At 48.3% G+C, this 18,754-nt stretch overlaps 5 protein-coding genes across 5 annotated transcripts; all 5 read left to right on the top strand.

The window, feature by feature from the left end:
• The first annotated feature begins 244 nt into the window (after nt 1–244).
• LOC147315781 (inverted formin-2-like) lies at nt 245–1,859 on the top strand. The gene is made up of 6 exons (XM_086258089.1): nt 245–295; nt 378–448; nt 565–683; nt 818–982; nt 1,219–1,309; nt 1,684–1,859. The coding sequence occupies exons 3-6, from the start codon at nt 654–656 to the stop codon at nt 1,857–1,859; spliced, it is 462 nt and encodes a 153-aa protein (XP_086114215.1). The 5' UTR covers nt 245–295; nt 378–448; nt 565–653.
• Nucleotides 1,860–3,349: 1,490 nt separating this feature from the next.
• Nucleotides 3,350–4,964, top strand: LOC147315782 (inverted formin-2-like). Its single transcript, XM_086258168.1, has 6 exons — nt 3,350–3,400; nt 3,483–3,553; nt 3,670–3,788; nt 3,923–4,087; nt 4,324–4,414; nt 4,789–4,964. The coding sequence occupies exons 3-6, from the start codon at nt 3,759–3,761 to the stop codon at nt 4,962–4,964; spliced, it is 462 nt and encodes a 153-aa protein (XP_086114294.1). The 5' UTR covers nt 3,350–3,400; nt 3,483–3,553; nt 3,670–3,758.
• A 1,452-nt stretch (nt 4,965–6,416) lies between these two features.
• Nucleotides 6,417–8,031, top strand: LOC147315783 (inverted formin-2-like). Its single transcript, XM_086258167.1, has 6 exons — nt 6,417–6,467; nt 6,550–6,620; nt 6,737–6,855; nt 6,990–7,154; nt 7,391–7,481; nt 7,856–8,031. Exons 3-6 carry the CDS (start codon nt 6,826–6,828, stop codon nt 8,029–8,031), a joined length of 462 nt encoding a protein of 153 aa, XP_086114293.1. The 5' UTR covers nt 6,417–6,467; nt 6,550–6,620; nt 6,737–6,825.
• Nucleotides 8,032–9,892: 1,861 nt separating this feature from the next.
• LOC147315784 (inverted formin-2-like) lies at nt 9,893–11,098 on the top strand. Its single transcript, XM_086259947.1, has 4 exons — nt 9,893–9,922; nt 10,057–10,221; nt 10,458–10,548; nt 10,923–11,098. The coding sequence occupies exons 1-4, from the start codon at nt 9,893–9,895 to the stop codon at nt 11,096–11,098; spliced, it is 462 nt and encodes a 153-aa protein (XP_086116073.1).
• Nucleotides 11,099–13,198: 2,100 nt separating this feature from the next.
• Nucleotides 13,199–14,404, top strand: LOC147315785 (inverted formin-2-like). Its single transcript, XM_086259948.1, has 4 exons — nt 13,199–13,228; nt 13,363–13,527; nt 13,764–13,854; nt 14,229–14,404. The coding sequence occupies exons 1-4, from the start codon at nt 13,199–13,201 to the stop codon at nt 14,402–14,404; spliced, it is 462 nt and encodes a 153-aa protein (XP_086116074.1).
• The last annotated feature ends 4,350 nt before the right edge of the window (nt 14,405–18,754 follow it).

Raw genomic sequence — 18,754 nt, forward strand, 5'->3', positions numbered from 1 at the left:
GAATTCTGACTTTAATCTCAGAATTCTGAAAAAAAGAAGTCAGAATTCTGAGATTAAAGTCAGAATTCTGAGATTAAAGTCAGAATTCTGACTTTAATCTCAGAAAAAAAAAAGTCAGAATTCTGAGATTAAAGTCAGAATTCTGAGATTAAAGTCAGAATTCTGACTTTAATCTCAGAAAAAAAAAAAGTCAGAATTCTGAGATTAAAGTCAGAATTCTGAGATTAAAGTCAGAATTCTGACCGAAACCAAAGCCAACAAGTCGAGAGTCACGCTGCTGCACCACATCCTGCAGGTAATGCTGGGAATACTACGAATACTGGGGAATACTGCAGTATTCTCATAATAATTCAGTTGCTGCTGTTTGTGACCCTTAGGAGGCTGAAGAGAATCACCCCGACCTGCTCAACCTGCCCGATGACCTGGAGATCTGTGCAAAGGCTGCTGGGTAAACACATATAGGAGTTCAGTCACGTACAGACTGCTGGGTGGAGTCTGTGACGTGGTAGCTCAGGTGTTTCGCCTGCAGCGGTGTTAAATGTTGCCCTCTGACTCCACCTGCAGGCTCAGCTTGGACTCTATTCAGTCTGAAACAAAGACTCTAAACAAACGGCTGAAAAACTCAGAGGAGCGTTTCCTCCTCATCTGACGACATGAAGGAGCAGTACCTGTCCACCATACAGGTGAGTCACTCAGGATGAGGCTGTCACCTTTACGGGCAGATAAATCCAGTCTGTACACTCACTGACACCGTTTTAGTGGGACAGACCTGCTGTTCCAGGTGAACTTACCTGTTGTTCTTATGTGGTGTTACCAGGAGAGCCTGCAGGCTGTTGAGCAGCTGCAACTCCTGCTGTCATCTGTGGAGGAGCAGAGGAAGCACCTGTCCGCCTACCTCTGTGAGGACAGCAGCAGCTTCTCCCTCGAAGAGCTCTTCAGCACCATCAAGGCATTCAGAGACCTCTTCCTTCGAACCCTCAAGGTCAGCGCCAATCGCAGTGCGGCTCAGTCTGCAGGACTCATACCCTGCCGCACGTTTGCATGTGTCATTTAAACTATGTCTCAGCCAGCCAATCGGCTCTGACTTGAACCGTGACAAAGTGTGGTAGCTGCCACACATTAGTCCTGTTTCCCTGTAAATGTTAAGCTCCGCCCTCTCTGGGGGGCCGGTTAGCCTGCTGAAGTTTGAACTGTGTGTTCCTTTTATTCTTCGATCAGGAGAACGAAGGTCACAGGGAGCAGGAGAAGAGGAGGAAGAGGTTGGAGGAAGGGAGGAAACTGAGAGAAGAAGCCCCCACCAGAAAGATCAGCAAGTCAGACACCATTATTTCACCTTAAATCCTCCCTCCTTAAATGGAGAGACAGGTGTCCCTCACCTGTCTCTCCAGGTGTGGCAGGTGAAGGACAGGTCAAGTGCAAGTGGAGAACAGGTGAGACATGTGAAGGGCCGGTGACGGACAGGTCGAGAATCAATAGCTGACATCAGCAACATTTTTCTGCAACAGTTTATCAGCAGCTGAATATTTAAAGGAAATGATGTGAGAGCATCAGGACGAGAAGAAAGTTTGTAAAGATTAAATGCTGCTGTACCTGTGAGGCTGTCAGGTGATGCAGTGACAGCTTTCACCTGTTGTTTGTGACACGTGCGCTAAGCTCACAGGGGAACGTGTGTCTGTGCTGCAGTTAGGACAGACATGGCCAATTGGGACGAAGGATGCACCGTCGACAACCTGCTGGCCGAGATCAGGAAGGGCTGCAGGCTGAGGAAGACAAGCCCACGGGCAGAGCCGGACGGTGGGGTCGAAGGTGAGAGCCCGGCAGGACTTCTGCAGACTTTCTTGTCACTACTGCTCGTTTGATCAAGTTCTCCTTTTCAGGTCACCCCGGGGTCACGCAGATGTCACCGGCCCAAGATAAGCCAGATTTTCCCGAGAAGCCTCGGGAGGAGGTCCGGACTCCCACACATCCACCTGCTGGAACCAGACCAGAACCGGAGCCAGCAGAGCCAGACAGAGCTGCCTCAGAGCTCCAGGCCCTCTGTGAACGCCCCGCAGCTGAGGTCCAGGGTCCGGAGTCTGAAGTGGACACCAGACCGGCGCAGCAGGAAGTCCAGCACACAGCTAGTCAGCAGGATGTGACCCAGGTCAACAGGAGCAAAGATCCTAACCCGGAAGATTCTGCTCCCCGGAACGCATCAAACACCTTAGACACCAGCCCAGCAGGTAGAGTGAGGCGCTGTGCTCTCTGCTTCAGGCTTTGAGCACGCTCAGTGCTGCTGTTTGTTTCTGAAACATGGAAATTTTAATGCTTCCTGTCCCACAGCCCACCCACACAGATCAAGTTGTGTTCAGTGTTTGCAGCAGAGTGACGGAGACTCGGCCGCAGATTACAGTTGAGTGGAGTCGAGATTGCCATACCATGGTGATGTAGCCGGGTCAGTCTGGCTGTTGTGATGTAGCTCTGAGTCTATGAGGTCACTTCCTGTTCCTGAACATTAGTGTTTCCTGTGACATGGTGAGCTGAGGCTCAGGCTGTAAGGTCTCATCAAGACGATGATAGAACATCCTTTAGTGTTGATGATGAAATAAGCTTTATATCTAGAAACCGACCAATCGTATCCTCTCTTTGATCTCCAGAAGGCCACACAGGAAGAAAGCGTTTGAAGAAAAAGAAAAAATGCATCCTTCAGTGAGGTGAGCTCACCTGCAGCTGTGCATAAATCCACGTCAGCGGCGATTCACTGCTGTCCTTCACTCTAAAGCATTTCATTGGTCGAAATGTTTTTATGTTGTGGGATTTAAGGTCTTTTTTTAAATATCATTTATTATTTTATTCTTCTTCTATGGTTCCAGGTACATGGGTCAGGACTTGTTTCTGTGGCGACAGGACTGGACCTGCAGGAGAACAAAGTGTTTAACCCTCTGTAGAACCTGGGACCATTTCGTGGCCTTTGCGTTTTTTAATTCCACACCATTTCCACTGTATTTTACGGAAGAGGATTAGGGCCACTGGAAAAAAAAAAGGAAAGAATTCTGACTTTAAAGTCAGAATTCTGACTTTAATCTCAGAATTCTGAAAAAAAGAAGTCAGAATTCTGAGATTAAAGTCAGAATTCTGACTTTTTTCAGAATTCTGAGATTAAAGTCAGAATTCTGAGATTAAAGTCAGAATTCTGAGATTAAAGTCAGAATTCTGACTTTAATCTCAGAAAAAAAAAAGTCAGAATTCTGAGATTAAAGTCAGAATTCTGAGATTAAAGTCAGAATTCTGACTTTAATCTCAGAAAAAAAAAAAGTCAGGTTTCTGAGATTAAAGTCAGAATTCTGAGATTAAAGTCAGAATTCTGACCGAAACCAAAGCCAACAAGTCGAGAGTCACGCTGCTGCACCACATCCTGCAGGTAATGCTGGGAATACTACGAATACTGGGGAATACTGCAGTATTCTCATAATAATTCAGTTGCTGCTGTTTGTGACCCTTAGGAGGCTGAAGAGAATCACCCCGACCTGCTCAACCTGCCCGATGACCTGGAGATCTGTGCAAAGGCTGCTGGGTAAACACATATAGGAGTTCAGTCACGTACAGACTGCTGGGTGGAGTCTGTGACGTGGTAGCTCAGGTGTTTCGCCTGCAGCGGTGTTAAATGTTGCCCTCTGACTCCACCTGCAGGCTCAGCTTGGACTCTATTCAGTCTGAAACAAAGACTCTAAACAAACGGCTGAAAAACTCAGAGGAGCGTTTCCTCCTCATCTGACGACATGAAGGAGCAGTACCTGTCCACCATACAGGTGAGTCACTCAGGATGAGGCTGTCACCTTTACGGGCAGATAAATCCAGTCTGTACACTCACTGACACCGTTTTAGTGGGACAGACCTGCTGTTCCAGGTGAACTTACCTGTTGTTCTTATGTGGTGTTACCAGGAGAGCCTGCAGGCTGTTGAGCAGCTGCAACTCCTGCTGTCATCTGTGGAGGAGCAGAGGAAGCACCTGTCCGCCTACCTCTGTGAGGACAGCAGCAGCTTCTCCCTCGAAGAGCTCTTCAGCACCATCAAGGCATTCAGAGACCTCTTCCTTCGAACCCTCAAGGTCAGCGCCAATCGCAGTGCGGCTCAGTCTGCAGGACTCATACCCTGCCGCACGTTTGCATGTGTCATTTAAACTATGTCTCAGCCAGCCAATCGGCTCTGACTTGAACCGTGACAAAGTGTGGTAGCTGCCACACATTAGTCCTGTTTCCCTGTAAATGTTAAGCTCCGCCCTCTCTGGGGGGCCGGTTAGCCTGCTGAAGTTTGAACTGTGTGTTCCTTTTATTCTTCGATCAGGAGAACGAAGGTCACAGGGAGCAGGAGAAGAGGAGGAAGAGGTTGGAGGAAGGGAGGAAACTGAGAGAAGAAGCCCCCACCAGAAAGATCAGCAAGTCAGACACCATTATTTCACCTTAAATCCTCCCTCCTTAAATGGAGAGACAGGTGTCCCTCACCTGTCTCTCCAGGTGTGGCAGGTGAAGGACAGGTCAAGTGCAAGTGGAGAACAGGTGAGACATGTGAAGGGCCGGTGACGGACAGGTCGAGAATCAATAGCTGACATCAGCAACATTTTTCTGCAACAGTTTATCAGCAGCTGAATATTTAAAGGAAATGATGTGAGAGCATCAGGACGAGAAGAAAGTTTGTAAAGATTAAATGCTGCTGTACCTGTGAGGCTGTCAGGTGATGCAGTGACAGCTTTCACCTGTTGTTTGTGACACGTGCGCTAAGCTCACAGGGGAACGTGTGTCTGTGCTGCAGTTAGGACAGACATGGCCAATTGGGACGAAGGATGCACCGTCGACAACCTGCTGGCCGAGATCAGGAAGGGCTGCAGGCTGAGGAAGACAAGCCCACGGGCAGAGCCGGACGGTGGGGTCGAAGGTGAGAGCCCGGCAGGACTTCTGCAGACTTTCTTGTCACTACTGCTCGTTTGATCAAGTTCTCCTTTTCAGGTCACCCCGGGGTCACGCAGATGTCACCGGCCCAAGATAAGCCAGATTTTCCCGAGAAGCCTCGGGAGGAGGTCCGGACTCCCACACATCCACCTGCTGGAACCAGACCAGAACCGGAGCCAGCAGAGCCAGACAGAGCTGCCTCAGAGCTCCAGGCCCTCTGTGAACGCCCCGCAGCTGAGGTCCAGGGTCCGGAGTCTGAAGTGGACACCAGACCGGCGCAGCAGGAAGTCCAGCACACAGCTAGTCAGCAGGATGTGACCCAGGTCAACAGGAGCAAAGATCCTAACCCGGAAGATTCTGCTCCCCGGAACGCATCAAACACCTTAGACACCAGCCCAGCAGGTAGAGTGAGGCGCTGTGCTCTCTGCTTCAGGCTTTGAGCACGCTCAGTGCTGCTGTTTGTTTCTGAAACATGGAAATTTTAATGCTTCCTGTCCCACAGCCCACCCACACAGATCAAGTTGTGTTCAGTGTTTGCAGCAGAGTGACGGAGACTCGGCCGCAGATTACAGTTGAGTGGAGTCGAGATTGCCATACCATGGTGATGTAGCCGGGTCAGTCTGGCTGTTGTGATGTAGCTCTGAGTCTATGAGGTCACTTCCTGTTCCTGAACATTAGTGTTTCCTGTGACATGGTGAGCTGAGGCTCAGGCTGTAAGGTCTCATCAAGACGATGATAGAACATCCTTTAGTGTTGATGATGAAATAAGCTTTATATCTAGAAACCGACCAATCGTATCCTCTCTTTGATCTCCAGAAGGCCACACAGGAAGAAAGCGTTTGAAGAAAAAGAAAAAATGCATCCTTCAGTGAGGTGAGCTCACCTGCAGCTGTGCATAAATCCACGTCAGCGGCGATTCACTGCTGTCCTTCACTCTAAAGCATTTCATTGGTCGAAATGTTTTTATGTTGTGGGATTTAAGGTCTTTTTTTAAATATCATTTATTATTTTATTCTTCTTCTATGGTTCCAGGTACATGGGTCAGGACTTGTTTCTGTGGCGACAGGACTGGACCTGCAGGAGAACAAAGTGTTTAACCCTCTGTAGAACCTGGGACCATTTCGTGGCCTTTGCGTTTTTTAATTCCACACCATTTCCACTGTGTTTTACGGAAGAGGATTAGGGCCACTGGAAAAAAAAAAGGAAAGAATTCTGACTTTAAAGTCAGAATTCTGAGATTAAAGTCAGAATTCTGACTTTAATCTCAGAATTCTGAAAAAAAGAAGTCAGAATTCTGAGATTAAAGTCAGAATTCTGAGATTAAAGTCAGAATTCTGACTTTAATCTCAGAAAAAAAAAAGTCAGAATTCTGAGATTAAAGTCAGAATTCTGAGATTAAAGTCAGAATTCTGACTTTAATCTCAGAAAAAAAAAAAGTCAGAATTCTGAGATTAAAGTCAGAATTCTGAGATTAAAGTCAGAATTCTGACCGAAACCAAAGCCAACAAGTCGAGAGTCACGCTGCTGCACCACATCCTGCAGGTAATGCTGGGAATACTACGAATACTGGGGAATACTGCAGTATTCTCATAATAATTCAGTTGCTGCTGTTTGTGACCCTTAGGAGGCTGAAGAGAATCACCCCGACCTGCTCAACCTGCCCGATGACCTGGAGATCTGTGCAAAGGCTGCTGGGTAAACACATATAGGAGTTCAGTCACGTACAGACTGCTGGGTGGAGTCTGTGACGTGGTAGCTCAGGTGTTTCGCCTGCAGCGGTGTTAAATGTTGCCCTCTGACTCCACCTGCAGGCTCAGCTTGGACTCTATTCAGTCTGAAACAAAGACTCTAAACAAACGGCTGAAAAACTCAGAGGAGCGTTTCCTCCTCATCTGACGACATGAAGGAGCAGTACCTGTCCACCATACAGGTGAGTCACTCAGGATGAGGCTGTCACCTTTACGGGCAGATAAATCCAGTCTGTACACTCACTGACACCGTTTTAGTGGGACAGACCTGCTGTTCCAGGTGAACTTACCTGTTGTTCTTATGTGGTGTTACCAGGAGAGCCTGCAGGCTGTTGAGCAGCTGCAACTCCTGCTGTCATCTGTGGAGGAGCAGAGGAAGCACCTGTCCGCCTACCTCTGTGAGGACAGCAGCAGCTTCTCCCTCGAAGAGCTCTTCAGCACCATCAAGGCATTCAGAGACCTCTTCCTTCGAACCCTCAAGGTCAGCGCCAATCGCAGTGCGGCTCAGTCTGCAGGACTCATACCCTGCCGCACGTTTGCATGTGTCATTTAAACTATGTCTCAGCCAGCCAATCGGCTCTGACTTGAACCGTGACAAAGTGTGGTAGCTGCCACACATTAGTCCTGTTTCCCTGTAAATGTTAAGCTCCGCCCTCTCTGGGGGGCCGGTTAGCCTGCTGAAGTTTGAACTGTGTGTTCCTTTTATTCTTCGATCAGGAGAACGAAGGTCACAGGGAGCAGGAGAAGAGGAGGAAGAGGTTGGAGGAAGGGAGGAAACTGAGAGAAGAAGCCCCCACCAGAAAGATCAGCAAGTCAGACACCATTATTTCACCTTAAATCCTCCCTCCTTAAATGGAGAGACAGGTGTCCCTCACCTGTCTCTCCAGGTGTGGCAGGTGAAGGACAGGTCAAGTGCAAGTGGAGAACAGGTGAGACATGTGAAGGGCCGGTGACGGACAGGTCGAGAATCAATAGCTGACATCAGCAACATTTTTCTGCAACAGTTTATCAGCAGCTGAATATTTAAAGGAAATGATGTGAGAGCATCAGGACGAGAAGAAAGTTTGTAAAGATTAAATGCTGCTGTACCTGTGAGGCTGTCAGGTGATGCAGTGACAGCTTTCACCTGTTGTTTGTGACACGTGCGCTAAGCTCACAGGGGAACGTGTGTCTGTGCTGCAGTTAGGACAGACATGGCCAATTGGGACGAAGGATGCACCGTCGACAACCTGCTGGCCGAGATCAGGAAGGGCTGCAGGCTGAGGAAGACAAGCCCACGGGCAGAGCCGGACGGTGGGGTCGAAGGTGAGAGCCCGGCAGGACTTCTGCAGACTTTCTTGTCACTACTGCTCGTTTGATCAAGTTCTCCTTTTCAGGTCACCCCGGGGTCACGCAGATGTCACCGGCCCAAGATAAGCCAGATTTTCCCGAGAAGCCTCGGGAGGAGGTCCGGACTCCCACACATCCACCTGCTGGAACCAGACCAGAACCGGAGCCAGCAGAGCCAGACAGAGCTGCCTCAGAGCTCCAGGCCCTCTGTGAACGCCCCGCAGCTGAGGTCCAGGGTCCGGAGTCTGAAGTGGACACCAGACCGGCGCAGCAGGAAGTCCAGCACACAGCTAGTCAGCAGGATGTGACCCAGGTCAACAGGAGCAAAGATCCTAACCCGGAAGATTCTGCTCCCCGGAACGCATCAAACACCTTAGACACCAGCCCAGCAGGTAGAGTGAGGCGCTGTGCTCTCTGCTTCAGGCTTTGAGCACGCTCAGTGCTGCTGTTTGTTTCTGAAACATGGAAATTTTAATGCTTCCTGTCCCACAGCCCACCCACACAGATCAAGTTGTGTTCAGTGTTTGCAGCAGAGTGACGGAGACTCGGCCGCAGATTACAGTTGAGTGGAGTCGAGATTGCCATACCATGGTGATGTAGCCGGGTCAGTCTGGCTGTTGTGATGTAGCTCTGAGTCTATGAGGTCACTTCCTGTTCCTGAACATTAGTGTTTCCTGTGACATGGTGAGCTGAGGCTCAGGCTGTAAGGTCTCATCAAGACGATGATAGAACATCCTTTAGTGTTGATGATGAAATAAGCTTTATATCTAGAAACCGACCAATCGTATCCTCTCTTTGATCTCCAGAAGGCCACACAGGAAGAAAGCGTTTGAAGAAAAAGAAAAAATGCATCCTTCAGTGAGGTGAGCTCACCTGCAGCTGTGCATAAATCCACGTCAGCGGCGATTCACTGCTGTCCTTCACTCTAAAGCATTTCATTGGTCGAAATGTTTTTATGTTGTGGGATTTAAGGTCTTTTTTTAAATATCATTTATTATTTTATTCTTCTTCTATGGTTCCAGGTACATGGGTCAGGACTTGTTTCTGTGGCGACAGGACTGGACCTGCAGGAGAACAAAGTGTTTAACCCTCTGTAGAACCTGGGACCATTTCGTGGCCTTTGCGTTTTTTAATTCCACACCATTTCCACTGTGTTTTACGGAAGAGGATTAGGGCCACTGGAAAAAAAAAAGGAAAGAATTCTGACTTTAAAGTCAGAATTCTGAGATTAAAGTCAGAATTCTGACTTTAATCTCAGAATTCTGAAAAAAAGAAGTCAGAATTCTGAGATTAAAGTCAGAATTCTGAGATTAAAGTCAGAATTCTGACTTTAATCTCAGAAAAAAAAAAGTCAGAATTCTGAGATTAAAGTCAGAATTCTGAGATTAAAGTCAGAATTCTGACTTTAATCTCAGAAAAAAAAAAAGTCAGAATTCTGAGATTAAAGTCAGAATTCTGAGATTAAAGTCAGAATTCTGACCGAAACCAAAGCCAACAAGTCGAGAGTCACGCTGCTGCACCACATCCTGCAGGTAATGCTGGGAATACTACGAATACTGGGGAATACTGCAGTATTCTCATAATAATTCAGTTGCTGCTGTTTGTGACCCTTAGGAGGCTGAAGAGAATCACCCCGACCTGCTCAACCTGCCCGATGACCTGGAGATCTGTGCAAAGGCTGCTGGGTAAACACATATAGGAGTTCAGTCACGTACAGACTGCTGGGTGGAGTCTGTGACGTGGTAGCTCAGGTGTTTCGCCTGCAGCGGTGTTAAATGTTGCCCTCTGACTCCACCTGCAGGCTCAGCTTGGACTCTATTCAGTCTGAAACAAAGACTCTAAACAAACGGCTGAAAAACTCAGAGGAGCGTTTCCTCCTCATCTGACGACATGAAGGAGCAGTACCTGTCCACCATACAGGTGAGTCACTCAGGATGAGGCTGTCACCTTTACGGGCAGATAAATCCAGTCTGTACACTCACTGACACCGTTTTAGTGGGACAGACCTGCTGTTCCAGGTGAACTTACCTGTTGTTCTTATGTGGTGTTACCAGGAGAGCCTGCAGGCTGTTGAGCAGCTGCAACTCCTGCTGTCATCTGTGGAGGAGCAGAGGAAGCACCTGTCCGCCTACCTCTGTGAGGACAGCAGCAGCTTCTCCCTCGAAGAGCTCTTCAGCACCATCAAGGCATTCAGAGACCTCTTCCTTCGAACCCTCAAGGTCAGCGCCAATCGCAGTGCGGCTCAGTCTGCAGGACTCATACCCTGCCGCACGTTTGCATGTGTCATTTAAACTATGTCTCAGCCAGCCAATCGGCTCTGACTTGAACCGTGACAAAGTGTGGTAGCTGCCACACATTAGTCCTGTTTCCCTGTAAATGTTAAGCTCCGCCCTCTCTGGGGGGCCGGTTAGCCTGCTGAAGTTTGAACTGTGTGTTCCTTTTATTCTTCGATCAGGAGAACGAAGGTCACAGGGAGCAGGAGAAGAGGAGGAAGAGGTTGGAGGAAGGGAGGAAACTGAGAGAAGAAGCCCCCACCAGAAAGATCAGCAAGTCAGACACCATTATTTCACCTTAAATCCTCCCTCCTTAAATGGAGAGACAGGTGTCCCTCACCTGTCTCTCCAGGTGTGGCAGGTGAAGGACAGGTCAAGTGCAAGTGGAGAACAGGTGAGACATGTGAAGGGCCGGTGACGGACAGGTCGAGAATCAATAGCTGACATCAGCAACATTTTTCTGCAACAGTTTATCAGCAGCTGAATATTTAAAGGAAATGATGTGAGAGCATCAGGACGAGAAGAAAGTTTGTAAAGATTAAATGCTGCTGTACCTGTGAGGCTGTCAGGTGATGCAGTGACAGCTTTCACCTGTTGTTTGTGACACGTGCGCTAAGCTCACAGGGGAACGTGTGTCTGTGCTGCAGTTAGGACAGACATGGCCAATTGGGACGAAGGATGCACCGTCGACAACCTGCTGGCCGAGATCAGGAAGGGCTGCAGGCTGAGGAAGACAAGCCCACGGGCAGAGCCGGACGGTGGGGTCGAAGGTGAGAGCCCGGCAGGACTTCTGCAGACTTTCTTGTCACTACTGCTCGTTTGATCAAGTTCTCCTTTTCAGGTCACCCCGGGGTCACGCAGATGTCACCGGCCCAAGATAAGCCAGATTTTCCCGAGAAGCCTCGGGAGGAGGTCCGGACTCCCACACATCCACCTGCTGGAACCAGACCAGAACCGGAGCCAGCAGAGCCAGACAGAGCTGCCTCAGAGCTCCAGGCCCTCTGTGAACGCCCCGCAGCTGAGGTCCAGGGTCCGGAGTCTGAAGTGGACACCAGACCGGCGCAGCAGGAAGTCCAGCACACAGCTAGTCAGCAGGATGTGACCCAGGTCAACAGGAGCAAAGATCCTAACCCGGAAGATTCTGCTCCCCGGAACGCATCAAACACCTTAGACACCAGCCCAGCAGGTAGAGTGAGGCGCTGTGCTCTCTGCTTCAGGCTTTGAGCACGCTCAGTGCTGCTGTTTGTTTCTGAAACATGGAAATTTTAATGCTTCCTGTCCCACAGCCCACCCACACAGATCAAGTTGTGTTCAGTGTTTGCAGCAGAGTGACGGAGACTCGGCCGCAGATTACAGTTGAGTGGAGTCGAGATTGCCATACCATGGTGATGTAGCAGGGTCAGTCTGGCTGTTGTGATGTAGCTCTGAGTCTATGAGGTCACTTCCTGTTCCTGAACATTAGTGTTTCCTGTGACATGGTGAGCTGAGGCTCAGGCTGTAAGGTCTCATCAAGACGATGATAGAACATCCTTTAGTGTTGATGATGAAATAAGCTTTATATCTAGAAACCGACCAATCGTATCCTCTCTTTGATCTCCAGAAGGCCACACAGGAAGAAAGCGTTTGAAGAAAAAGAAAAAATGCATCCTTCAGTGAGGTGAGCTCACCTGCAGCTGTGCATAAATCCACGTCAGCGGCGATTCACTGCTGTCCTTCACTCTAAAGCATTTCATTGGTCGAAATGTTTTTATGTTGTGGGATTTAAGGTCTTTTTTTAAATATCATTTATTATTTTATTCTTCTTCTATGGTTCCAGGTACATGGGTCAGGACTTGTTTCTGTGGCGACAGGACTGGACCTGCAGGAGAACAAAGTGTTTAACCCTCTGTAGAACCTGGGACCATTTCGTGGCCTTTGCGTTTTTTAATTCCACACCATTTCCACTGTGTTTTACGGAAGAGGATTAGGGCCACTGGAAAAAAAAAAGGAAAGAATTCTGACTTTAAAGTCAGAATTCTGAGATTAAAGTCAGAATTCTGACTTTTTTCAGAATCCTGACTTTTTTCAGAATTCTGAGATTAAAGTCAGAATTCTGAGATTAAAGTCAGAATTCTGAGATTAAAGTCAGAATTCTGACTTTAATCTCAGAAAAAAAAAAGTCAGAATTCTGAGATTAAAGTCAGAATTCTGACTTTAATCTCAGAAAAAAAAAAGTCAGAATTCTGAGATTAAAGTCAGAATTCTGAGATTAAAGTCAGAATTCTGAGATTAAAGTCAGAATTCTGAGATTAAAGTCAGAATTCTGACTTTAATCTCAGAAAAAAAAAGTCAGAATTCTGAGATTAAAGTCAGAATTCTGAGATTAAAGTCAGAATTCTGACTTTAATCTCAGAAAAAAAAAAAGTCAGAATTCTGAGATTAAAGTCAGAATTCTGACTTTAATCTCAGAAAAAAAAAAAGTCAGAATTCTGAGATTAAAGTCAGAATTCTGAGATTAAAGTCAGAATTCTGACCGAAACCAAAGCCAACAAGTCGAGAGTCACGCTGCTGCACCACATCCTGCAGGTAATGCTGGGAATACTACGAATACTGGGGAATACTGCAGTATTCTCATAATAATTCAGTTGCTGCTGTTTGTGACCCTTAGGAGGCTGAAGAGAATCACCCCGACCTGCTCAACCTGCCCGATGACCTGGAGATCTGTGCAAAGGCTGCTGGGTAAACACATATAGGAGTTCAGTCACGTACAGACTGCTGGGTGGAGTCTGTGACGTGGTAGCTCAGGTGTTTCGCCTGCAGCGGTGTTAAATGTTGCCCTCTGACTCCACCTGCAGGCTCAGCTTGGACTCTATTCAGTCTGAAACAAAGACTCTAAACAAACGGCTGAAAAACTCAGAGGAGCGTTTCCTCCTCATCTGACGACATGAAGGAGCAGTACCTGTCCACCATACAGGTGAGTCACTCAGGATGAGGCTGTCACCTTTACGGGCAGATAAATCCAGTCTGTACACTCACTGACACCGTTTTAGTGGGACAGACCTGCTGTTCCAGGTGAACTTACCTGTTGTTCTTATGTGGTGTTACCAGGAGAGCCTGCAGGCTGTTGAGCAGCTGCAACTCCTGCTGTCATCTGTGGAGGAGCAGAGGAAGCACCTGTCCGCCTACCTCTGTGAGGACAGCAGCAGCTTCTCCCTCGAAGAGCTCTTCAGCACCATCAAGGCATTCAGAGACCTCTTCCTTCGAACCCTCAAGGTCAGCGCCAATCGCAGTGCGGCTCAGTCTGCAGGACTCATACCCTGCCGCACGTTTGCATGTGTCATTTAAACTATGTCTCAGCCAGCCAATCGGCTCTGACTTGAACCGTGACAAAGTGTGGTAGCTGCCACACATTAGTCCTGTTTCCCTGTAAATGTTAAGCTCCGCCCTCTCTGGGGGGCCGGTTAGCCTGCTGAAGTTTGAACTGTGTGTTCCTTTTATTCTTCGATCAGGAGAACGAAGGTCACAGGGAGCAGGAGAAGAGGAGGAAGAGGTTGGAGGAAGGGAGGAAACTGAGAGAAGAAGCCCCCACCAGAAAGATCAGCAAGTCAGACACCATTATTTCACCTTAAATCCTCCCTCCTTAAATGGAGAGACAGGTGTCCCTCACCTGTCTCTCCAGGTGTGGCAGGTGAAGGACAGGTCAAGTGCAAGTGGAGAACAGGTGAGACATGTGAAGGGCCGGTGACGGACAGGTCGAGAATCAATAGCTGACATCAGCAACATTTTTCTGCAACAGTTTATCAGCAGCTGAATATTTAAAGGAAATGATGTGAGAGCATCAGGACGAGAAGAAAGTTTGTAAAGATTAAATGCTGCTGTACCTGTGAGGCTGTCAGGTGATGCAGTGACAGCTTTCACCTGTTGTTTGTGACACGTGCGCTAAGCTCACAGGGGAACGTGTGTCTGTGCTGCAGTTAGGACAGACATGGCCAATTGGGACGAAGGATGCACCGTCGACAACCTGCTGGCCGAGATCAGGAAGGGCTGCAGGCTGAGGAAGACAAGCCCACGGGCAGAGCCGGACGGTGGGGTCGAAGGTGAGAGCCCGGCAGGACTTCTGCAGACTTTCTTGTCACTACTGCTCGTTTGATCAAGTTCTCCTTTTCAGGTCACCCCGGGGTCACGCAGATGTCACCGGCCCAAGATAAGCCAGATTTTCCCGAGAAGCCTCGGGAGGAGGTCCGGACTCCCACACATCCACCTGCTGGAACCAGACCAGAACCGGAGCCAGCAGAGCCAGACAGAGCTGCCTCAGAGCTCCAGGCCCTCTGTGAACGCCCCGCAGCTGAGGTCCAGGGTCCGGAGTCTGAAGTGGACACCAGACCGGCGCAGCAGGAAGTCCAGCACACAGCTAGTCAGCAGGATGTGACCCAGGTCAACAGGAGCAAAGATCCTAACCCGGAAGATTCTGCTCCCCGGAACGCATCAAACACCTTAGACACCAGCCCAGCAGGTAGAGTGAGGCGCTGTGCTCTCTGCTTCAGGCTTTGAGCACGCTCAGTGCTGCTGTTTGTTTCTGAAACATGGAAATTTTAATGCTTCCTGTCCCACAGCCCACCCACACAGATCAAGTTGTGTTCAGTGTTTGCAGCAGAGTGACGGAGACTCGGCCGCAGATTACAGTTGAGTGGAGTCGAGATTGCCATACCATGGTGATGTAGCCGGGTCAGTCTGGCTGTTGTGATGTAGCTCTGAGTCTATGAGGTCACTTCCTGTTCCTGAACATTAGTGTTTCCTGTGACATGGTGAGCTGAGGCTCAGGCTGTAAGGTCTCATCAAGACGATGATAGAACATCCTTTAGTGTTGATGATGAAATAAGCTTTATATCTAGAAACCGACCAATCGTATCCTCTCTTTGATCTCCAGAAGGCCACACAGGAAGAAAGCGTTTGAAGAAAAAGAAAAAATGCATCCTTCAGTGAGGTGAGCTCACCTGCAGCTGTGCATAAATCCACGTCAGCGGCGATTCACTGCTGTCCTTCACTCTAAAGCATTTCATTGGTCGAAATGTTTTTATGTTGTGGGATTTAAGGTCTTTTTTTAAATATCATTTATTATTTTATTCTTCTTCTATGGTTCCAGGTACATGGGTCAGGACTTGTTTCTGTGGCGACAGGACTGGACCTGCAGGAGAACAAAGTGTTTAACCCTCTGTAGAACCTGGGACCATTTCGTGGCCTTTGCGTTTTTTAATTCCACACCATTTCCACTGTGTTTTACGGAAGAGGATTAGGGCCACTGGAAAAAAAAAAGGAAAGAATTCTGACTTTAAAGTCAGAATTCTGAGATTAAAGTCAGAATTCTGACTTTAATCTCAGAATTCTGAAAAAAAGAAGTCAGAATTCTGAGATTAAAGTCAGAATTCTGACTTTAATCTCAGAAAAAAAAAAGTCAGAATTCTGAGATTAAAGTCAGAATTCTGAGATTAAAGTCAGAATTCTGACTTTAATCTCAGAAAAAAAAAAGTCAGAATTCTGAGATTAAAGTCAGAATTCTGAGATTAAAGTCAGAATTCTGACTTTAATCTCAGAAAAAAAAAAAGTCAGAATTCTGAGATTAAAGTCAGAATTCTGAGATTAAAGTCAGAATTCTGACCGAAACCAAAGCCAACAAGTCGAGAGTCACGCTGCTGCACCACATCCTGCAGGTAATGCTGGGAATACTACGAATACTGGGGAATACTGCAGTATTCTCATAATAATTCAGTTGCTGCTGTTTGTGACCCTTAGGAGGCTGAAGAGAATCACCCCGACCTGCTCAACCTGCCCGATGACCTGGAGATCTGTGCAAAGGCTGCTGGGTAAACACATATAGGAGTTCAGTCACGTACAGACTGCTGGGTGGAGTCTGTGACGTGGTAGCTCAGGTGTTTCGCCTGCAGCGGTGTTAAATGTTGCCCTCTGACTCCACCTGCAGGCTCAGCTTGGACTCTATTCAGTCTGAAACAAAGACTCTAAACAAACGGCTGAAAAACTCAGAGGAGCGTTTCCTCCTCATCTGACGACATGAAGGAGCAGTACCTGTCCACCATACAGGTGAGTCACTCAGGATGAGGCTGTCACCTTTACGGGCAGATAAATCCAGTCTGTACACTCACTGACACCGTTTTAGTGGGACAGACCTGCTGTTCCAGGTGAACTTACCTGTTGTTCTTATGTGGTGTTACCAGGAGAGCCTGCAGGCTGTTGAGCAGCTGCAACTCCTGCTGTCATCTGTGGAGGAGCAGAGGAAGCACCTGTCCGCCTACCTCTGTGAGGACAGCAGCAGCTTCTCCCTCGAAGAGCTCTTCAGCACCATCAAGGCATTCAGAGACCTCTTCCTTCGAACCCTCAAGGTCAGCGCCAATCGCAGTGCGGCTCAGTCTGCAGGACTCATACCCTGCCGCACGTTTGCATGTGTCATTTAAACTATGTCTCAGCCAGCCAATCGGCTCTGACTTGAACCGTGACAAAGTGTGGTAGCTGCCACACATTAGTCCTGTTTCCCTGTAAATGTTAAGCTCCGCCCTCTCTGGGGGGCCGGTTAGCCTGCTGAAGTTTGAACTGTGTGTTCCTTTTATTCTTCGATCAGGAGAACGAAGGTCACAGGGAGCAGGAGAAGAGGAGGAAGAGGTTGGAGGAAGGGAGGAAACTGAGAGAAGAAGCCCCCACCAGAAAGATCAGCAAGTCAGACACCATTATTTCACCTTAAATCCTCCCTCCTTAAATGGAGAGACAGGTGTCCCTCACCTGTCTCTCCAGGTGTGGCAGGTGAAGGACAGGTCAAGTGCAAGTGGAGAACAGGTGAGACATGTGAAGGGCCGGTGACGGACAGGTCGAGAATCAATAGCTGACATCAGCAACATTTTTCTGCAACAGTTTATCAGCAGCTGAATATTTAAAGGAAATGATGTGAGAGCATCAGGACGAGAAGAAAGTTTGTAAAGATTAAATGCTGCTGTACCTGTGAGGCTGTCAGGTGATGCAGTGACAGCTTTCACCTGTTGTTTGTGACACGTGCGCTAAGCTCACAGGGGAACGTGTGTCTGTGCTGCAGTTAGGACAGACATGGCCAATTGGGACGAAGGATGCACCGTCGACAACCTGCTGGCCGAGATCAGGAAGGGCTGCAGGCTGAGGAAGACAAGCCCACGGGCAGAGCCGGACGGTGGGGTCGAAGGTGAGAGCCCGGCAGGACTTCTGCAGACTTTCTTGTCACTACTGCTCGTTTGATCAAGTTCTCCTTTTCAGGTCACCCCGGGGTCACGCAGATGTCACCGGCCCAAGATAAGCCAGATTTTCCCGAGAAGCCTCGGGAGGAGGTCCGGACTCCCACACATCCACCTGCTGGAACCAGACCAGAACCGGAGCCAGCAGAGCCAGACAGAGCTGCCTCAGAGCTCCAGGCCCTCTGTGAACGCCCCGCAGCTGAGGTCCAGGGTCCGGAGTCTGAAGTGGACACCAGACCGGCGCAGCAGGAAGTCCAGCACACAGCTAGTCAGCAGGATGTGACCCAGGTCAACAGGAGCAAAGATCCTAACCCGGAAGATTCTGCTCCCCGGAACGCATCAAACACCTTAGACACCAGCCCAGCAGGTAGAGTGAGGCGCTGTGCTCTCTGCTTCAGGCTTTGAGCACGCTCAGTGCTGCTGTTTGTTTCTGAAACATGGAAATTTTAATGCTTCCTGTCCCACAGCCCACCCACACAGATCAAGTTGTGTTCAGTGTTTGCAGCAGAGTGACGGAGACTCGGCCGCAGATTACAGTTGAGTGGAGTCGAGATTGCCATACCATGGTGATGTAGCCGGGTCAGTCTGGCTGTTGTGATGTAGCTCTGAGTCTATGAGGTCACTTCCTGTTCCTGAACATTAGTGTTTCCTGTGACATGGTGAGCTGAGGCTCAGGCTGTAAGGTCTCATCAAGACGATGATAGAACATCCTTTAGTGTTGATGATGAAATAAGCTTTATATCTAGAAACCGACCAATCGTATCCTCTCTTTGATCTCCAGAAGGCCACACAGGAAGAAAGCGTTTGAAGAAAAAGAAAAAATGCATCCTTCAGTGAGGTGAGCTCACCTGCAGCTGTGCATAAATCCACGTCAGCGGCGATTCACTGCTGTCCTTCACTCTAAAGCATTTCATTGGTCGAAATGTTTTTATGTTGTGGGATTTAAGGTCTTTTTTTAAATATCATTTATTATTTTATTCTTCTTCTATGGTTCCAGGTACATGGGTCAGGACTTGTTTCTGTGGCGACAGGACTGGACCTGCAGGAGAACAAAGTGTTTAACCCTCTGTAGAACCTGGGACCATTTCGTGGCCTTTGCGTTTTTTAATTCCACACCATTTCCACTGTGTTTTACGGAAGAGGATTAGGGCCACTGGAAAAAAAAAAGGAAAGAATTCTGAGATTAAAGTCAGAATTCTGACTTTTTTCAGAATCCTGACTTTTTTCAGAAT

The sequence above is a fragment of the Aulonocara sp. 'chitande type north' Nkhata Bay genome, linkage group LG13 (assembly GCF_057382095.1).
Source record: "Aulonocara sp. 'chitande type north' Nkhata Bay isolate Kocher_YH1m ecotype deep benthic linkage group LG13, A_spYH_male_GT1.1, whole genome shotgun sequence".
Classification (NCBI taxonomy): Eukaryota; Metazoa; Chordata; class Actinopteri; order Cichliformes; family Cichlidae; genus Aulonocara; species Aulonocara sp. 'chitande type north' Nkhata Bay.